We start from the raw sequence: 18,404 nt of genomic DNA on the forward strand, positions 1-18,404 counted from the left end.
TTTTTATTCTGTGGATGGTATGTCGTTGTTATTTTTTCTTAATGTTATCAGTACTGATGTAACAGTGATTCCATAGTGCTGTGTACTGTCAAATTTTATAGAAAGGTAAGTTTAAATTTAGTTTTATTTCTATATTAGGCCCTAATTTGATAAATTGTGATATCAATTATTCGTCTAAGTACATTTTATATCGCAAAGTGATGTTTTACCAGTGTTAAAAGTACTTATAACCGTCAATTTATAACGCCATTTTACTGACTGCACCAGTCATCTGAGACGTTTTTTCTTTATCTTTGATACAGTTCTTCAGAAAGTAGCATTGAAATTTTCGCAAATATTAGGAAAAACGTTCCTGCAAGTTGTGTACATGAGAACTGAGATTATCGACGCGAATTTGCCGACTTGTTTAGGCTAAATTTACGATGACTAATCGACTGTCCTTCTAATGTAGACCTCAAACGAAAGGTCTAAACTTATAGTTTTTCAGTCATTGACCTTTATTTCGAATAATATAGAACTTTTGACCGAATTCTGAATGAATAATAGATCAAGGATATCTATACGCTGTAATCTAAAGATATAATTTGAATTTTATCAGCTTGCATGTTCACGATTACGTTGATTTTATGTATGAGGATATGCAGGTTTATGCATTTAATATCATTATTATTGCTAGGCACTGAATTGATAACAGTAGGATATCTTACTAATGTATACTTAATGCTGTACTTTTCATAAAACTTAAACATTAATTCTGCATGCAAAAAAAATAGTCAAGTGATGTTGATACGTCTGTCTGTAGCATATGCTCTAGTAGTTATTCTATTCATTATAGGGATGGATAAAGTTATATTGGTACTTGATATTTAATAGCACTATGTTTTTATTAACTAAATTATGAGTTCCAAAACCTTATTTTATTGACAACAGCCTAATAAAAATGTGTTTTGAGATTAAAAAAGACTGTATCTTAATTTTACGGAAGGCATACACACATTAGAAAATATATCATTCATGTATTTATCAACAAAACAATAATAAGAATTATTACTGCTTTTCCAATATGATAAAGTCCAGTCTAATCACCACCACAAATTAAATACCCTCATTATCGTGCAACTTATTGTTTCAGTAATGCAAAGTAATCAACCTTAATATTAAATTGTGTTTGCCATATGATAATGCATACAAATCTTCAATAGGACTGAACTTATTCAATAAAACTACACACACAAAGGCATTCTACTTAGGGCCGTATTCAGAAAGAAAGCTGGAAACTTATAAGTGATTACTGGCGCTTATCAGCACTGCTAACCCACACAGGAAAATATATGAACACGTGCCGATAAGCGCTGAATGGCGCCGACAAGCTTCAATACGCGCTGGTCAGCGCTTGGCGCTGCCTTATAAAATTTGTCTTGGCTTCAAACTGCTTCCTTTGTGTAGAACGAACCAGCGTTGACAAGCGCCAGTAAGCACTTATAAGTTTCAGCTTTCTTTCTGAATACGGCCTAGGTCTATATATTTAGTAGAAAATGCTCTTCAGTAGTAATGTACGCATACAGACAACATTGTTTCATTTATCAATGCATTTAGTAAACGTCTTACAAGATATTGGTTCACAACATTGATAAAAGTCCAGACAATGCTTGCTTTATATTTACAAGTTTTGTAACAATCACATAACTTTAAAAAAAAATGTTTTAAATCTGTTACAAAGATAGCTCATTGCTAATGATTGTGTCAGAAGTATATGATATCATAATGTGATGTAATATAGTATATTACATAGTATAGTTTGTATGGCTTCTGTAACTACTATTATATATTTTATAGTGTTAGTTTAGATTGTGACCGACAGACGGCTTTTGACAGAAAATTAGGAACTACATAGTATAAAACAAAGTCGCTTTCTCTGATGTGTGTCCCTATGTTCTATGTATGCTTAAATCTTTAAATTATGCAACGGATTTGATGCGGTTTTTTTAATAGATAGAGATTCAAGAGGAGGGATTTAGTATATAATTATTATGTTTTAGACAAAGCAGGCGAAGCCGTGGGCGGAAAGCTAGTTAGGAATATTTTTTTTTAAATTAAATATAGTTTATTCATTCATACATTTTCTAGTGCCAATGTCTGGTGCATAGTTGTCTTCTGTTCTAAAATTTGTTTTTATGAGGATGATATTCCATTTCCTTTTGTCCTCATTTTGTAGTATATTATAAAAGATTTTTGTAAACTATAGACAGGAAAAAAACAGTACGAAATACGATACTGCCCTAATACTATGATATCTTGTATCATATTAATATACATAGTATCTGTCTCTTCCTGTTCCCATCAAGATTTGATTTTAATATTAACGCAATATATTTTTTTATTGATTGCTCGATAGGAAGTAGCCTATATCATATTTGAAGCAAAAATGATCTACGGCCATACTAACATACAACCTAACTGCTCCAATCTGACATATTTTAAGATTATTACCTATATCATCTTTCGCTCACATACTATGGTGTGATCTTATGGTAAGATATTGGCTTCTTTTTAGCCCAGTTAAATATCTCATTCCAATGGGAATCTTCTTAGACTATTTGGGTAAAGCCACGCTTAACAGCTCAACTCGGATCCTATCTTACTTCGTACCAATTGTAATATGTATAATAAACGCAAAAGTTTATAAGAATGCATGCAATGCAACGCACGCAAAAAAAGCTGATAGGATCTGTATTAAATACTAGCTGCTCCGCGCGGTTTCACCCCCGTGGCTCCACTCCTGTTGCCCGTAGCGTGATGAAATATAGCCTTTAACCTTCCTCGATAAATGGGCTATCTAACACCGAAAGAATTTTTCAAATCGGACCAGTAGTTCCCGAGATTAGTGCGTTCAAACAAACAAACAAACAAACTCTTCAGCTTTATAATATTAGTATAGATAGTATTCTACTAAGAGTACCTACTAGCACATTTTTGCTAGACCAATCTTTGCCTGGGTACCATACGAGTGTCGTTGCGTATTCTAGGCCTCCCACGCACATCTTTTAGCCTGGATAATACGAGAGTGTCGCCCTAGGTTCGATCAAGTATAATATTATTGTCAAAGGAACAGCCCCCCTAGTCAAGTGGCTTTCTGTTAGCGTAGCGTTCAATAGAATAGACTACGAATGTATGAGATTGACGTAGGCTGTAGATAAACGTATCTACAGGTTACGTCAATCTCATACATTCGTAGTCTATTCTATTGAACGCTACGCTAACAGAAAGGCACTTGACTAGGGGGGCAGGACAGCGAACAATGAAGCGGCGCGCCGTCAGAACCCGTTTCTGTTGTCCACCCGAGGTCACGGTCGTGCATGACTCAGTGTTACACTCGATTGCTGACAACGTCGTCTCCGCTAATGACGGGATTGTTTTGTGAATACAGACATCCGTTCTGGTGGTTACGAAATTGTCGCTTATTTTTATTTGGTTCACTGGAGTTTAGTATTGATTTCGTCTGCCAATTATTCGAAGCCGCTCTGATGAAGTGTTCATTGCATTAAGGAAACTTCTCCAATAAGAATTAGCATAAATCTTAATCAAGTAAGATTAAGTTATGCCTGGCCGTGTCGCGTTTGTCTCGTTTTCGATTTCATTTTAAAAATGCCAGAACCGGTTCCTTGAAAATATTTTATATACGTATACGTAAACAAATTCACATTTCGTTTCAAAACCGATTAAAAAATTAAATATTTAATTAGGTACGCAATAACTCATTAGTTATGTACTTACATTTAAAATAATGAAAGAGATCATTTAACGGATAATATACAATTAGCCATTTTTTCTCGTTGTAAATAGTAAGAAATAAAAGTACGAATGCAATACTTAAAATACAATGACAGCATGACGAATAACTTGCCACGTAAGGTCACAATGCACCTGCTGGCAAATAAAACCATTTACAGATGAATATCGAATTGTAGCAAGCTGCGAATTATTTTTAACTTCGCGTAACATTTTTTGCCAGTCTCAAACGACTGATTCAACGCTTCAGTAAATATAAATAAGCAAAATTCACAATAGTGTCGTGTTGTGTCGTGATGTAATGTATTTGAGGGTTGTTAAAGGTACATAAAAATATTAGATGAACGTGTAAGTAGATGTTACCTAAATTTTCTCATATTTTTAAAGCTTATTAAAATAGATAATCATGTTCTCTGAGATTCAATCTAGACAAAATATGCAGCAGGGGTTTTGCGACAATACAGCATTGCGTTAATACGTTTCTGACGTCTGTGATGCATCACGATACAACACGCATGCAGGAAGTATGTTTTAACTCTGGACAATATGCAATATTTTTGCATCTAATTGTTTAATTCTCATTTCTCACGCATTTTGAATAGATACTGCGTAATAATTGTATTAAAAGCTACGTATTCATTATGATGATCAGGTGACCTTCACACCATTTATTATTGGTGTGAACTTCTTGTGCAGATTATTTTAGGCTGTATGTAGAAAATTTTAACTTTCGTTAACATTATTTGTCCAAAATTGATAAAGATCCATACCCATTCATATTTCATGTCCATGAATTACAACAACCTTTTTAGACGTAAAATAAACCCTCACGTGAATTTTGAAGATCTTTTTGGACCGGAACTATGTGTTTGCTTTCTACCATCGACATTCGTTCAAAACGTTTCTATAAGTTTCATCTAACGCAGAGAAATATGAATGTTGCATATTGATAAATTACACCGGTATGCGGACAGACGTGTCTGCGCTATTTATGTACCCATTGCACTTGCTTTTTTGTCTTATTGCATCTCTCGTCGTACCTGTTTCAGTTTTTGAACTTATTTTATAACTAGCTACGGTCATTCGCATTTGGAGTATCGGGTCCGGTGGGTTTTCAATTTGATGATCATGGACAGGTTTTAGTTCCGGAAGTGGGGTTGTTTTTACTGCATTTTTTAGCACGCTCTGGCTTGATGAGAGGTTGACAGGTGTCGTTGGATTTAAATCAATTATGAGAGCGAGTATGCTAAAATCTTAATTATCTTTTAAAGTGAAAGAGCAGGACATTATTGATTTATTTAACTTAAAAGAAATCTATTTGTGTCTGATTAAGCTGAAATGAACTAGAGATAATTATACATTATACATATTAACTATAATTAAAAATACCACTGGTTTAGATATCGCAAATAAATACCTAGTATTTGCAACTTGTCTTTCAGAAAGCTGAATATTTTGAATAATGTTAATGGCTCTTCTTTAATTGTAAACGTATTAGCGCTTTCAAATAATTTGAAGTCAAATTGGAAAGTTACAAGTTCAGTTTAAAGTTTCACAAACAGACCAGAAGTAAATCAATATGAAATAGCAAGATTATCCCTAAAAATAGTGTACCCAAAAATATAAATTTCATTGAGCATCATTAAAAAACAGACGAGACCACAACTGCCAGTGTCCGTAATGACGACAATGCAATTAGTTTTTTGTTGCATGCAACCGTCCGCCATTTTGGTATGTTATCCTTGCGCGATAGACACGACACGCCCGGCACACGGGGCTAGCTGGAATGTGTTGCTTTTTAATCGCGGAAGCTGTTTTTGAACGAAGAATTAAAAAAAAACGTTTTTGAATGAAGAATGAACTAGTGATGTGGCAATAAGCTTCGATTGATATAACTCGACTAATGAGAAATGTAGTGATGGAAACTAGCTATGGGGGGGGTATTATTAGAATCTATATATCAAAGTCTTAGGCAGTTTCTTTTCTTTTATGTTTGTAAGCAGTATAAGAAGGATTATACGTCTGAGAAGGGAGTTATAGAAGCGACAGAGCTTAGGAGAAATTGCATTAGACTCATTGTTTTTAAATAATTAGCATTTCTTACCAAATTGTGAACATTATTATATTACTTTTGTATCGAAACATGACAGAAAGGATGTTTTAAAATTCCAACGGTAGAATTCAAAGCGTAGCGAATAAGCTGACGGAATTTCAGTCGAATCGGTTTAGGAGTTTTTGTATGAAACAACAGTAAAAATCTTTTCATACATCTTTCGTATAAATTATATTATAGGAACAACTTGTAGTAAACTCCTTTCAAACAATATTTTTTAAATATTGTCTCGTCTGATATCCGTATAATCCGGACGCGTTTAACAGAGAAGCCAAGCGGAGGCTTAAATAAAACGACAACTGTAGGGTATCTTGAAATTTCCGCTTCTTCCCCTGCGGAAACTTTCTTAACTTTATTTTTTAGAGCAATATCCTCAATATCCTCTTTGGATACTCGTTTTATACAAAAACTTATTACTTCAAAAGTCTACTCTTTGTACAGAAAATGGAAAAAATCGCAAGCCTTTCGCTTTAATCAATATCTGATAACGTATAGATACACACATGTTTACATTTTGGTAACAGATTTTTTGATATCTTGTCCTTGGCCACCGCGCTCGACGTCTCAATAGGTATTAATAAGATGCAATAACTAATTAATTAATAGATATGGTAGGAAGTTTCTGTCAATGGCTTGACCGCTATCAACAATGTTACGAGGAAAGTACAATTTTGGTCTTTGGATGTGATTGAATCTAATTGTACCATGACATCTGTAAATATGTACAACTATTTACCCATTAGTTTTCTTTATCTACCCCTACTACACCCTGCTACATCTACTTCTTTCAGTAAGTTGTAATGTAGTTTGAACATTATAGACTCTTTTGATTCTTGCAAATATTTGGTCGTTGATAAAATGGGTGTTTTTCTTGGTTATTTGAAGCCTTTGATTTTACCCGAAACCCTTCCCTTTATTGTGCCTTTTTAGTAAGATTGTAACAAAAACTTGAATTCAAAAAGAATTAAAAATAAAGAGCAAATAGCAGTCACGTAGGTTGTAAATCATTCAATAAAAAATATGAGCAGTACTAACACTCCTAAGCTCAAGATATCATTTCTATTATAAAATCCATAGAATCTTGCTAAAAATCGTTCAACTGCAAAGTAAATACGCGGCTACAGAAAGCACATTCGCCTACATCGGGAGAAGGTACAATGAGTGTAATTTCGTACCATTTCATCTAAAGGTTAGATTTATCGGGCGCCCGTTGTATTGTTACTTTTACTCGATTATTTCACAAATTGTATCGACTCGTGACTTTCTATACCATTGCGGTTTTGTAATTATGTTTGATGAATTGTGATTAAGATTCTTGGCTGATTGAAATAATCTTATCCAAGAGATTTAGGTGAAACTTTAAGATAGGTATCGTCATTCGTGGTTGGATTTGGCCGTGTCATGCCGTTTTACCGGATTTTTAAGTTATTAAAAATCTAATTGAGTGAACGATTTTTTTCTCACGGCTTTAGGGATTCAATGAAAAATTGTATTTTAAAATTAAATTCTTAAAACAGTTCAGGAGATTTTGTAATCTTTGCTCATTCGTGTTAGAAATTCACGAAACTTACCTCACTTACCTGTTGTTAACAACTATGAGAGTTTCAGTCTTTCAGAGGTCTTAACTCAAGTTACTAGTCTACTAACTACATTACAATTTAACTGTTAAACTAACCAAGTGCTAAGTTAAACTACCAACTCAGGTACTAACTTTAATTGTACCTACTTGCAAAAAGGTTGGAAACATTTAAATCACTAGTACGTAAAAAAAAACCACACGATACATTAATTTATAAAATGTATTCATAATTTATGTATACTAATTAAGCTGCTGACTTTAGCGAAATAAATATAATATCGTAATAAGTAATTTTTTTTCACGAAATAATAAACATAGAAGAGATACCTAGACACATTGTGTTAATATTTCTGAAGATATTTAAATCTTCAGAAATATTAACACAATAATTTTTCAATATACTTACATATTTATAACACAATGGCCGACACAACAAATCTATCGATACGTTTGAGCAAGTTATATATTATGGAATTAAATGTACCGACTAGCTAGTATAAAAGATAGCTAGAAATATTAATAATTAACTTAGCTTAGAAACTTATTTAGCACAAACTACCGCAAGCAAACTCGAAGCAGACACTAAACTAGATTTTAATCGATACCACAAACAAATATTTCATACGTTTAATATGAAAAAACTAACACGGATTCTTCTTTGATAATATTCTATTTAGAAAAAGCTCAAAACTAGTAATTATATTATCTGTGCTCAAACCATAATGAAGATAATTTTCAAACACTGAGATGCTTTGTTGTCTGTAATGTTGATTAGTATGGGAAAGTAGATAGTGGTTTGTTTGTATGTATGTTCATCCATTACAGTATAACTCCAAAGCAGAGTATGCGCGGTATAATTAATTAGGTTGTCTTGCTTCAGGATAATTAATATGTACTTAATTATGTTTTGTAGATAAGAATGCCAGATTATGTATTATTTTGGTATCATAATTTTTAGAGCGCGACTTTTTCGTAGGTTGGTTTTAGTTTTTGGACTTGTGTTGTTACTGCGGGTGTCCACATACATATTTTGACTTAGTTTGACGATTTACACGGACTGCCATATATGTACTATTTTGTATTTTCTATTATTTATAGAAATTAAAGGATATACATTAATGTTTTGCTACTAACTCTTCTTGTTTTATTTATTTATAATCTTTATTGCATACAAAACATAAATACAAATTTCACACACACAGACAGGACATTTGATGCAAAGGGCGGCTTTATTGCTTCAAGCAATTTCTTCCAAGCAACCCGAGCAACCAATGTATTGTAACTCTTCTTGCTATACTAAATCGATAAAGGCGTTTTCGGACAACGGTACATGTGAATTTATTCATATAATAATAGGAAAGATATGCCATAGTAAACATAAAGACGATGTTATACCTCAATTAATGCTTTTGTTAGTAATACCTATAATATACACCTATAATATGTATAGTACCTAACATTACTTAGAAATCATCTATAGAGGCAAAAAGGTGATTGTGAAAGTAGCTAATTGAGTTAGTCTGAAGCGCACATGAAAATAAATAGGGTGAATTTCTAAAGAGTGAATCATAGAACGGTGAATCAATAAGGCTGTATGAATTTCACTAAATAGTAGGTCTAAATGTACAATACTAGGTTGGGTGAAAGATTTAAAGACATAGATGAAGGCAGCTATGATGGATCTATTTCGTTAAATGGAAATACATCTTTACTAATATTATAAAGCTGAAGAGTTTATTTGTTTGTTTTTTTGTTTGAACGCGCTAATCTCGGGAACTACTGGTCCGATTTGAAAAATTCTTTCGGTGTTAGATAGCCCATTTATCGAGGAAGGTTATAGGCTATATATCATCACGCTACGACCAACAGGGGTGGAGCCACGGGGGTGAAACCGCGCGGAGCAGCTAGTATAGAATAAAGATGTTATAAATTTGCATTTTGAATCAATTTAATGTATCGGATTATCTAATAAATATTATAAAGATTGAAGATTTATAATTTACGTTACGAGTTTTGCCGCGATAAATATATGAATGAGATCGGTTTTTATCAATAATCTAAGTAAACGAAACCAAAGCATCGAGCCTAGCTTTGTTATTAATACAGAAGTATTATCAACTTACCACAACCTATTGACATAGCAGACTTAAAAAAGTGAACCAAACAAAAAGTGTAAGAACACTTAAATAAATATAACATAGGTGAGACATCTTGCGCAAGAACCGGCCACACAATATTTAATGACTAGATATGCGTAATCTCTTGTAACCGCAGGAATATTATATCTTGTGTATTATCTGTCGATGTATATGCTAATAATGTTTCAGAAGAATAAAATAATATCCTATCGATTATAGTCGTTTCTTAAGGATTTCCTATGTAAGCTTGTTCGGCTCCTGATAGAAATTTGTTCCGAGTTGGATGAAAAATATCGTCCCATTCGAGTACATTTTAGGACAGATAATATGCATGTATAGTTAAAATAAATTCTCATTTTATCTAAATAACCATCATGCGTGGTCAAAGAGCATTTTCATAGGAAGATGTTTGACCTCGGTAAAAAGTAGCTTTCTAGCCTTTTAATTATCTCCAGACACAAAAACATTTGATATAGAGACGAGAAAATAGCTCCGATGCGACGTGAAACAAAGATAAAAATAAACACACTTTCGTATTTATAATATTAGTAAGGATACTCTTAATGCTGCTATATTTTCAATTGCCTTTATATTATTCCAGTCCATTGTTATCTTGAAACAATTTTGCTCTCAATAGCTTACAAGAGAAAGCCCTGGTTCTTTACAAATATACATTGTCTTCGGCCTGGTGTATAATCTATTGTCTGCTATCCAATCGGTGGTCTGCCAATACTTTCTTCTCATTAAAAATTCAGCATGAAAGTAAAATTGATGTGTTCGTGAGTTTGAAACGACCGTAAAAATTTATGCTGTCTCAATTAGTCACTGAATTTGCTTTATTACTTATTTCAAAAGGTGTAGAGAAGTCTTTGAAACAAGTTCTTACAATCTTTCACTACCTTTCTACTGACGTTTGGGTAGCGAGGTTTCCGGATTTGGTGACAAATCTTGTCTTTTTGCCGAATTTTAACCAAATCCAGCTATTCTGTCGTGATAAGAACCAAAATCTATCCTAACTAAACAGTAGTTGGTACTCGTCAAGTACCACAGGTTTACAAGAATATGAACATTCTACAGAAATATCGAGTTTTTGTACTGCTCCTAATCATAACTGTGTTGTTTATTCTGTGTAGCGTTACTTACGTTAATGCATATGCTTATTGATTTTTCTTCTCATTATTATTCTTGATGTAACTCCCTAGAATCAATAATGCCATCTTCAGATTTTTGGGATATAATCTGTCCAAAACAATTTTATACTGTGTCCTAGCAATTTCGTTCAGTTGAGAATTTTCAGGATAAAATCGGTAATCAAGCATTTTCATTAATGGAAAAGTTAAAATTAATGCTACCAGCTTATAAAAGCCCTTCATGATTTCAAACTACGTACATACCGTAAACCCATATATCCTAGGTATTACGCAATAGGTACCTATATTTAGAATAGTAATAAAGTGACAGTAGATGAAAAATAATGCCCCTCCCGACACATTGAAGTTACACAAGAGTCCTTGCCGTATTGCGGTCAACTGTATGTTCTATGTAGATGTATTTTTCCTTAGAAACGTTGGCTCGGTATTCCTCCCTGGTCTTGGAATGTATCATTGTTCTCAAGTTTGATATGATGAATCTCTTCGTCGGTCGGTTTTGATGTACCAACAAATGGTTTAGGTAGGTTAGGTACTGTTTATTGAAGCAGAACTTTGATTGTTCTAATGTACGAATGAATGGATACTTTATTCAGCATAAATGTAAACAAGAAGGCCTTATTTCTAAATAAGCCATGTATTGCAAGCAAGAAATGGTAGAGCATTAATTTATAAAGTTGCCTCTAAAATATGTAAACATACTAAAAACATTCAGCCCCTTTATTAATATTAATCCGACCACTACTTAGCAAAGTTTTCAAATTTAAATTTATACCCTGTTAGAAACTTAACAAATTAGGAGTCAATCTAATGATGTTCCAGTTACGTTTTTAACAATTTAGGAGTGTTTAATTCAATCACATTCCAGGTATCTATTGTTTTTGTTTATCATTTACCAAAGTATTATCTGGTAACCTTTGGCTTGCCTAATTTACCGTGTGTTTGTTCAGCAGACGTGTCGGCGTCTTTCGTATTGATTATCCTGACCTTGTCTTACGTAAAATCCGTTTTGGCAGCTTCTACTGTATTTTAAAATATGCTTTCATTGGTTTGAGAGTTTTTGTTTTGAATAATTTTTCTTTTATGTCTAGCGAACTAGTCTAGTGAATCTTTTGGAAAAATTAAAATGTCCTCATAAATAATTTTATATAAATTGCTTTTGTATATAAACAGCCTCTGAATTAACTGAAAAAGGAGCAAATTGTTGGTCGTAAATTTTAAAACTGTCGTACATTATGAATAGGACATTTAGTAGCACTTTACGTTATCAGTGTTATCACATACTTGGCATAGAATAATATGTACTGTTTATTAACTATCATTACATTTGAACATCAATAGACCGCTTCTCAGCAAATTGCCATCTCCAGTGCATTTTAATGCTGTAACAATAATATAAATTATTGGCTGGTCTTCAATGTTACGCTACCATCACTATAATCGTTTAGTATTTTATTGTATGTCGTAAAATGTATGCAATCATTGACTTCCTTATACGAAACATTCGTATTTAATGTGTGTAGTGATAGTTGCATTACTAAATTTTTAATTATTTCTAACTTTCGATTAGATTAAGAAAAAATTATCTTTAATTTATTTCAATGTGTAAGCTAAATATAGTTACTACGGTAGTCTCATATTTTACTAAAAAACCGGTACAATTTTCATCACATCACTTAGCTGCATACGCATTAGAAATGTTCATTAGAAAAGAAAATTTCTCAAACACGATCCTTTGTTTGACTGATGAAGTGCTTATTATAAACACTGGTAGGGACTAGGGTCTAGGGAGTCTAGTTTGCTCTATCAATTTGAGCGTCATGATTCATTGCCGCAGTGTGTGTGTATTCGTGATATTTTGTACAATTGCGCATGTGTGGTGGGGTAGACGAGGGTGGCTACCCCACGGAATAGTGATGTGCGATAATCGATATGCTTTTTTGTTTGGGGCTTAGTTGTAGTGGCTATTGTTATTATAGATATTGTTTTTGGGGTGCTAAAAGGTTGCAGTTTTAGTAATAAAAAGGAGATAGGGAATTATAATGGAGCACTGCAATACAAATTGCTGCTATCGTGGATACTATGTTATTCTGAAATTGACTATGAATAATTCTTCCATATATGAACTACGCGTTTTTTGAACATTTATCAGATAAAGTTTATTTGATTTTCACTCCAGTTTTTGTTTACTCAGCTCCTATGTTAGCATATTAAGATTTACATAAAATATGACCCAATTCAATAACCGATAACGCACTGTCCAAGTTGCACTTGTCGATAATCTAGCGTGTCGATAGATGCCCAACCCTAGTCCTTCAGTCGATGCACGCTAGTACGCTGCCAGCCACCACCGGAGCTGGACGTGTCTCGATCGCTCTTTTATACCGGCATTCGAAACGCTACTGAATTACGCGTCCATTTTCGCCGTCCCGGTTTTTGTACTGGAATTAGTGTTAGCCTTTGTATGTTCTCCCTGACTTTATTTCTACAGTGTTTGCTTTATTAGATTTACTGGTGTTCTTTATTCTTTGTGATAGCTACAAGTCTTTGTTTAATAGTTGTAGATGTAATCGCGTGTTTGAAAGAGGTATTATTTATTGATTGGTGTTGTTTCTATTATACTAGGCTGTCGAGCGTTTTGTTGACTGCCGTATGAATGTATGTATAATAAATACAAAATGTTGGATCATAAATATTTTCTGTTTTCCTTCGTGCATTGTTGTCGCTGCATCGCAGCAATTTCTAGTTCAATTAAAATTCTTATTAACGCTTCGCTTAGTTTGATTGGATCTCCTTTATACACGACAATAGTTGCTAGGTCATTGAATTTTTTATGAATTGCTGTATGTTTCTTGCTTTTGTTGTTTTCTATGATTCTTTATCATTTTTCTTCACCGACTTATTTAATTTTGGCTGTTATCGAGAAAGTTGCAATATTGTTTATCAAAGTTTTGTGTCATTTAGTGACAATAAATTGTTTAATCGTGTGAATAATCATTCGATATCGATAAAATGCGCTAATCTAAAAAACCTGATAGATATAATTAAAACAACCGGATCAGTCTGTTCAAACAGTATACTTTCACATTAACCAATAAAGTTGTTAATTCTTGTTTTAATTACACTGCTATTAATACTAGTATGTTGTTAAATGCGGATCGTAAAAATATTGATTGCCGTGTACAATAGTATAAAAGCTGTATGTGTTAAATAATATCTATTACATCATACATAATCAGATTTTCGTTCGAAAAGTTCTGTAATTGAAGAAGTATGACTACAGTTTCAGGACGTATCTCTGTTAGCAATCGATAGGACTTGATATGCTTTGAAATCCTTGACTAATCGATATATTCTGTAGTCAAAATGTCTCTAATGTCTGAAAGTGTTAAATTCCACACCAATGATTTATTTCCAAATTTTGAAAATTTTTTGTTTATTGAAATTTAGTATTTCAAAATTTCAATAAACAAAAAATAATTTTGCAATCTCGTTTATGCTGCATTATGTTAATATTATTTGAAATGCACTGAAACCAATTGATTACGCTCGTTGTGTCCAATAAAACGAATTCGCAATTCTTAAAATAAATCGCTCGAAGCAAAATGCTCAGTGTTCACATTTGTGTGACCCATTTGGTTTATTTCTGTTTAGCCTTTTATTTCATTAGCAGTTTAAAACTAGATTGTGACAACTGAAATTGATAAGAATGATGATTTGATTATTCCATTACTCTTATGTTATATCTAAAAGTAGAGCCTTTAATTGCTTTGGTTGAAGTCTAATAAACGTTGTAGGCACTGGACATTAAAAATCCATCTATCATTGTGAAGGTCTATTCTTAGAATTTTTATGTGCATTTGAAGAACGCAGTAAATAACGTTTTTAAGTAGGCTATTTGTACGATTAGTTCAGTTACGTTTTAACTATTAAGATAAGAAACAGTGATATATAATCGAAGTGAATAAAAATGTTCATTAATGCAATATTATTTCATACTGAAATTTGATATTAAAAAATGTTAATAACTTTGCCTTTGCGTGTGGCGAACAGATGACTGTTGAATATCAAAGCTCGAATAAAAAAGAGGATTATTTCTGTGCTTCAATGGTATTATTAAAGAATCGAAAAGTTTTATTCCGTTAAGAATAGAACGTAATACAAGCGTATTATAGTTTAACGTTTCCTTTTTTCATAATAAATAGGTACAAAAATCAAAATTACTAATAAAATTAGTCTGATATTGTTCTATTATCGATTAGCGTTTATATTCTGAGCATACTATGGAGTTCGAATATAAAGAACGAATTCCTACGTCATCCCAAAACGAGGCATTTATGAGTTTTTAATTACTTGATTCTATTATCTAACCTCAACGAACAACCTTTAAATGTTCGTGAAATGCGATCGTTGCACTAAATAATAATAAATCTGTGTTCACCGTTTCAACATTCGGATCGTTCTGCATTGCTGCCTTTTTAGTTTTAATTGCTGCATTTCTCAAATGGACACTTTCTTTACTTTCTTTGTCAAGTCGTGAACGAAGATAGTTATTTTCTATGTTGTTTTCTTAGATTCCTCGCTATGGAATGATGGCGTAGTTTAGATGAGATGATCTTGATCAATTCCTTTTATCACAGCAAGATTTATACTTAAGTCAGTAAGGTTTTTCTTCTTTATTGTTATATCTAATTCAAGCTATACAACATACTTGGTCATTAAAGTGTGCATAGAAATGAATGGGTACTTCATATTTTTATAATAGGTCAAGTGCAGTAGGGCGTTTGTCGTTTGATGTCCCTTTGTTTATAATCTCGCCTAGTTCAGATTCTAAACAGAAGCTAACACTTGTCCTCAATAGATGATATAAGAACGAAAACAAACAAACGAGCCAATCTAAAGGGATCAACGACACAAACATTGCGTAGGAGTGGATCTATTTTAAATTGCTCTCCATTGTCTCTTTCTGACTCACGTGTCCGTCATATGTCTGTTTCGTTCATACGTTGGGCAATTATTGGCAAGGATATGATGTGTGCCAAATTACACGTGGATATGTTTGAAGAGTTTGTTATTATTGACTTTTGCTTTTGTAGGGCGTTGCTCGAAGTGATTGTGTGATAGATGTAACTAGTTGTGTAGAGGAAGTTGTTGTAGTGCTTCCAATTGTGTGGTGATACGCAGAATCTTATATCGCCGTAGTGATGTTATTTCAGAAAGTGTTATCATTCCTTCAATTGATATTGGATTGGTCGGTTTAGCGTTTGCGAAACCGACCTAACGTTTCGAATTCCTCTATCATAATATTCTAGTACCCGTAGTGTAAATAATGATCGACGTTTATGATAATTTTTGTTTGGGCAAAAATAATTGCACTTAATTGGTAGATTTGCATGATGTACAGTAGCGCATTTACAGTTATTGCTTATTTTGTCGTCTGTCCTTAATTTTGATGAGGTTAAAACGTTTAAAACTTTGTTGTCTGCTACTATAATCTCATTTTTATTTCCGTTTACATTAAAACCGTTAATTATTTTATAGCTCTGTTTGATTTTTAGTGTTTTTTAGTTTGTTTTTAAATGTACGTATATTGTTTTTGTATCCTTTATCTCTAATCTTTATTAATACAATAAGTGTTTATTTCTTCAGCTAGTCAGCGTGTAATTTTCAAGTGTATATTAGACGTTATTTTTATAAGATTTTTTATTAGTGTATACGTGTAAGTGTATAGTGTATAATAGTGTAAGTGTCGTGGAATGGATACGTTTTGTTAACCGTCTGTATAATGTCGAAGACTTTGAACGCATATAGAATGTGAGTATTATAGTTTAGTTGGTCTTGTGTTGTATTTATATATGCTTTTTATCATCTTCACATTTTACTTTATGTATATTAGCTGTTAAGTGTCTTTCAGTGTTATCAAACGACCATAATTCATTTCTTACAGTAAATCTATCATTATGTTCATAATATTATAGTATGGATACTGGCCATAACTTACGTAAAAGTTACAAATTCAGAATTTCCCCTTTTTCTCAACTTCTTTGACGACGCGGTTGGCGCAGTGGTAAAGTAACTGCCTACTGAGCCGACGGTCCCGGGTTCGATCCCCGGTCAGGGCAAATATTTGTGTGATGAACTCAATTATTTGTTCTTGGGTCTGGGTGTTATTATCTATATATGTATTTATTAAATATTATATTTATCGTCGCCTAGTACCCACAACACAAGCCTTAATTGAGCTTACTGTGGGACTAGGTCGATTTGTGTAATAATGTCCTATAATATTTATTTATTTGTTTCATTTTAAACTGATCTGAATTAGACATCTTTTAACAATTTTCATTATGAGGTATTAGGTATTTTCATAATAAAGAAGGTAGTGACTAAAATAAAATGGGTCCTGAATAGAACTAGCGTCAAATAGGTGTGATAGAAATTTTTAATGACCATTAATCTGTCTCCCCTTTTGCCCAGTCTAGACTCATCGATTGGTGTTCGTACTATCTCTAGTGCTTTTTAGTTTTCATAATAATTATTGGGTGAATTTCATTCATCATATTTGTAGAAATAAATTAAGTTAGTCCATTTACCTAGATGATTTAGAAAAATAATTCACTATCTAATTTTAGTTTATGCCTTTTTAGTAACGAAACATTTGAAGCGATCGAATCAATCATTTATAAATAATTGTCACTATTTATCTTCTAATCACATTCAAATTAGGGATGCAGTAGGGATGCCTTTGTGGAAACCGACAACGATAGTATTGTATTTATGTTATGTTACAGATATTTTAAAACAACGCTTTATATCGATTATAGAAATCCATTTAATCCAATATTGTATTGGATTAATCGGTATTTGTAAATGTAAACATACTGAAAGAGGAGGAGGTATGCATTATTTTAATGAATAAACAAAGGTCCACATCAGGATTTATTTCGTCTAGACACATCGATTCGTTTGGCCTTTTCCTGGTATTTACGCTTGAATCTGTGTTTTCATGCTCTGCCATTTAGATTATTTCATTAATCAAAGTTTGCCTGTTTGATTTTGGTTTTGTTTATCTTAACATTTTAGAATTGAAAAGTTTTCAATATGGTCACAGATATGGTCTGATTTTTGGATCATGTTACTTCATAATATCTTCAGTTTGTCTTTTATGAAATAGAAGCTTATTTACGAAAATAATAAGTATAAGGTAGTTGAACTTACGCTACTTTTTATTAGTAACAAATTTATTCACAATTCATAGTTGGGAATACCGTTAATGGAATGATTATTTGTAAAGAGCCACTACAATTAAGTTTCTTGCCGGCCTCTTCTCTTTAGAAAGCTGCTCCGAACCTAATTGCTAGGTAATATGAATTTTCAAAAGCACTTACAAATCTATACTTCTATACTAGTTATATACTAATATACTAATATTATAAAGAGGAAAAGTTTGTAAGTATGTATGTATGTATGTATGTATGTATGGTTTTCACGAAAAAACTACTGGACCGATTTCAAAAATTCTTTCACCATTAAGAAAGCTGCATCTTTACTGAGCAACATAGGCTATATTGCATTTTCAAAAAAATTAGAGATCCTTACCAAAAATGCAATAATGTAACCCAAGGTGTAAAAAAATC

The 18,404-nt window shown here is 32.7% G+C and overlaps 1 protein-coding gene across 5 annotated transcripts in view; it reads left to right on the plus strand.

Annotated features, from left to right (window-relative positions):
* Positions 1 to 46: 46 nt before the first annotated feature.
* Positions 47 to 18,404, plus strand: part of Klc (kinesin light chain) — a 55,681-nt gene continuing 37,323 nt past the window's right edge. For 2 of the 5 annotated variants that reach the window (XM_089697598.1, XM_089697602.1), the window contains exons 1-2: positions 13,086 to 13,229; positions 16,417 to 16,581. In XM_089697598.1, the coding sequence (XP_089553724.1) occupies positions 16,553 to 16,581 (29 nt within the window). In that variant the 5' untranslated portion in view covers positions 13,086 to 13,229; positions 16,417 to 16,552. Of the gene's footprint in view, positions 106 to 13,085; positions 13,355 to 16,416; positions 16,582 to 18,404 lie in introns of those variants that run through there. The other 3 variants (XM_089697599.1, XM_089697600.1, XM_089697601.1) reach the window with 3 other exon arrangements.

This window comes from Colias philodice, chromosome 7 (assembly GCF_061535455.1).
Source record: "Colias philodice isolate Cphi_HAF_F1 chromosome 7, ilColPhil1 Martin Lab GWU primary, whole genome shotgun sequence".
Taxonomy (NCBI): Eukaryota; Metazoa; Arthropoda; class Insecta; order Lepidoptera; family Pieridae; genus Colias; species Colias philodice.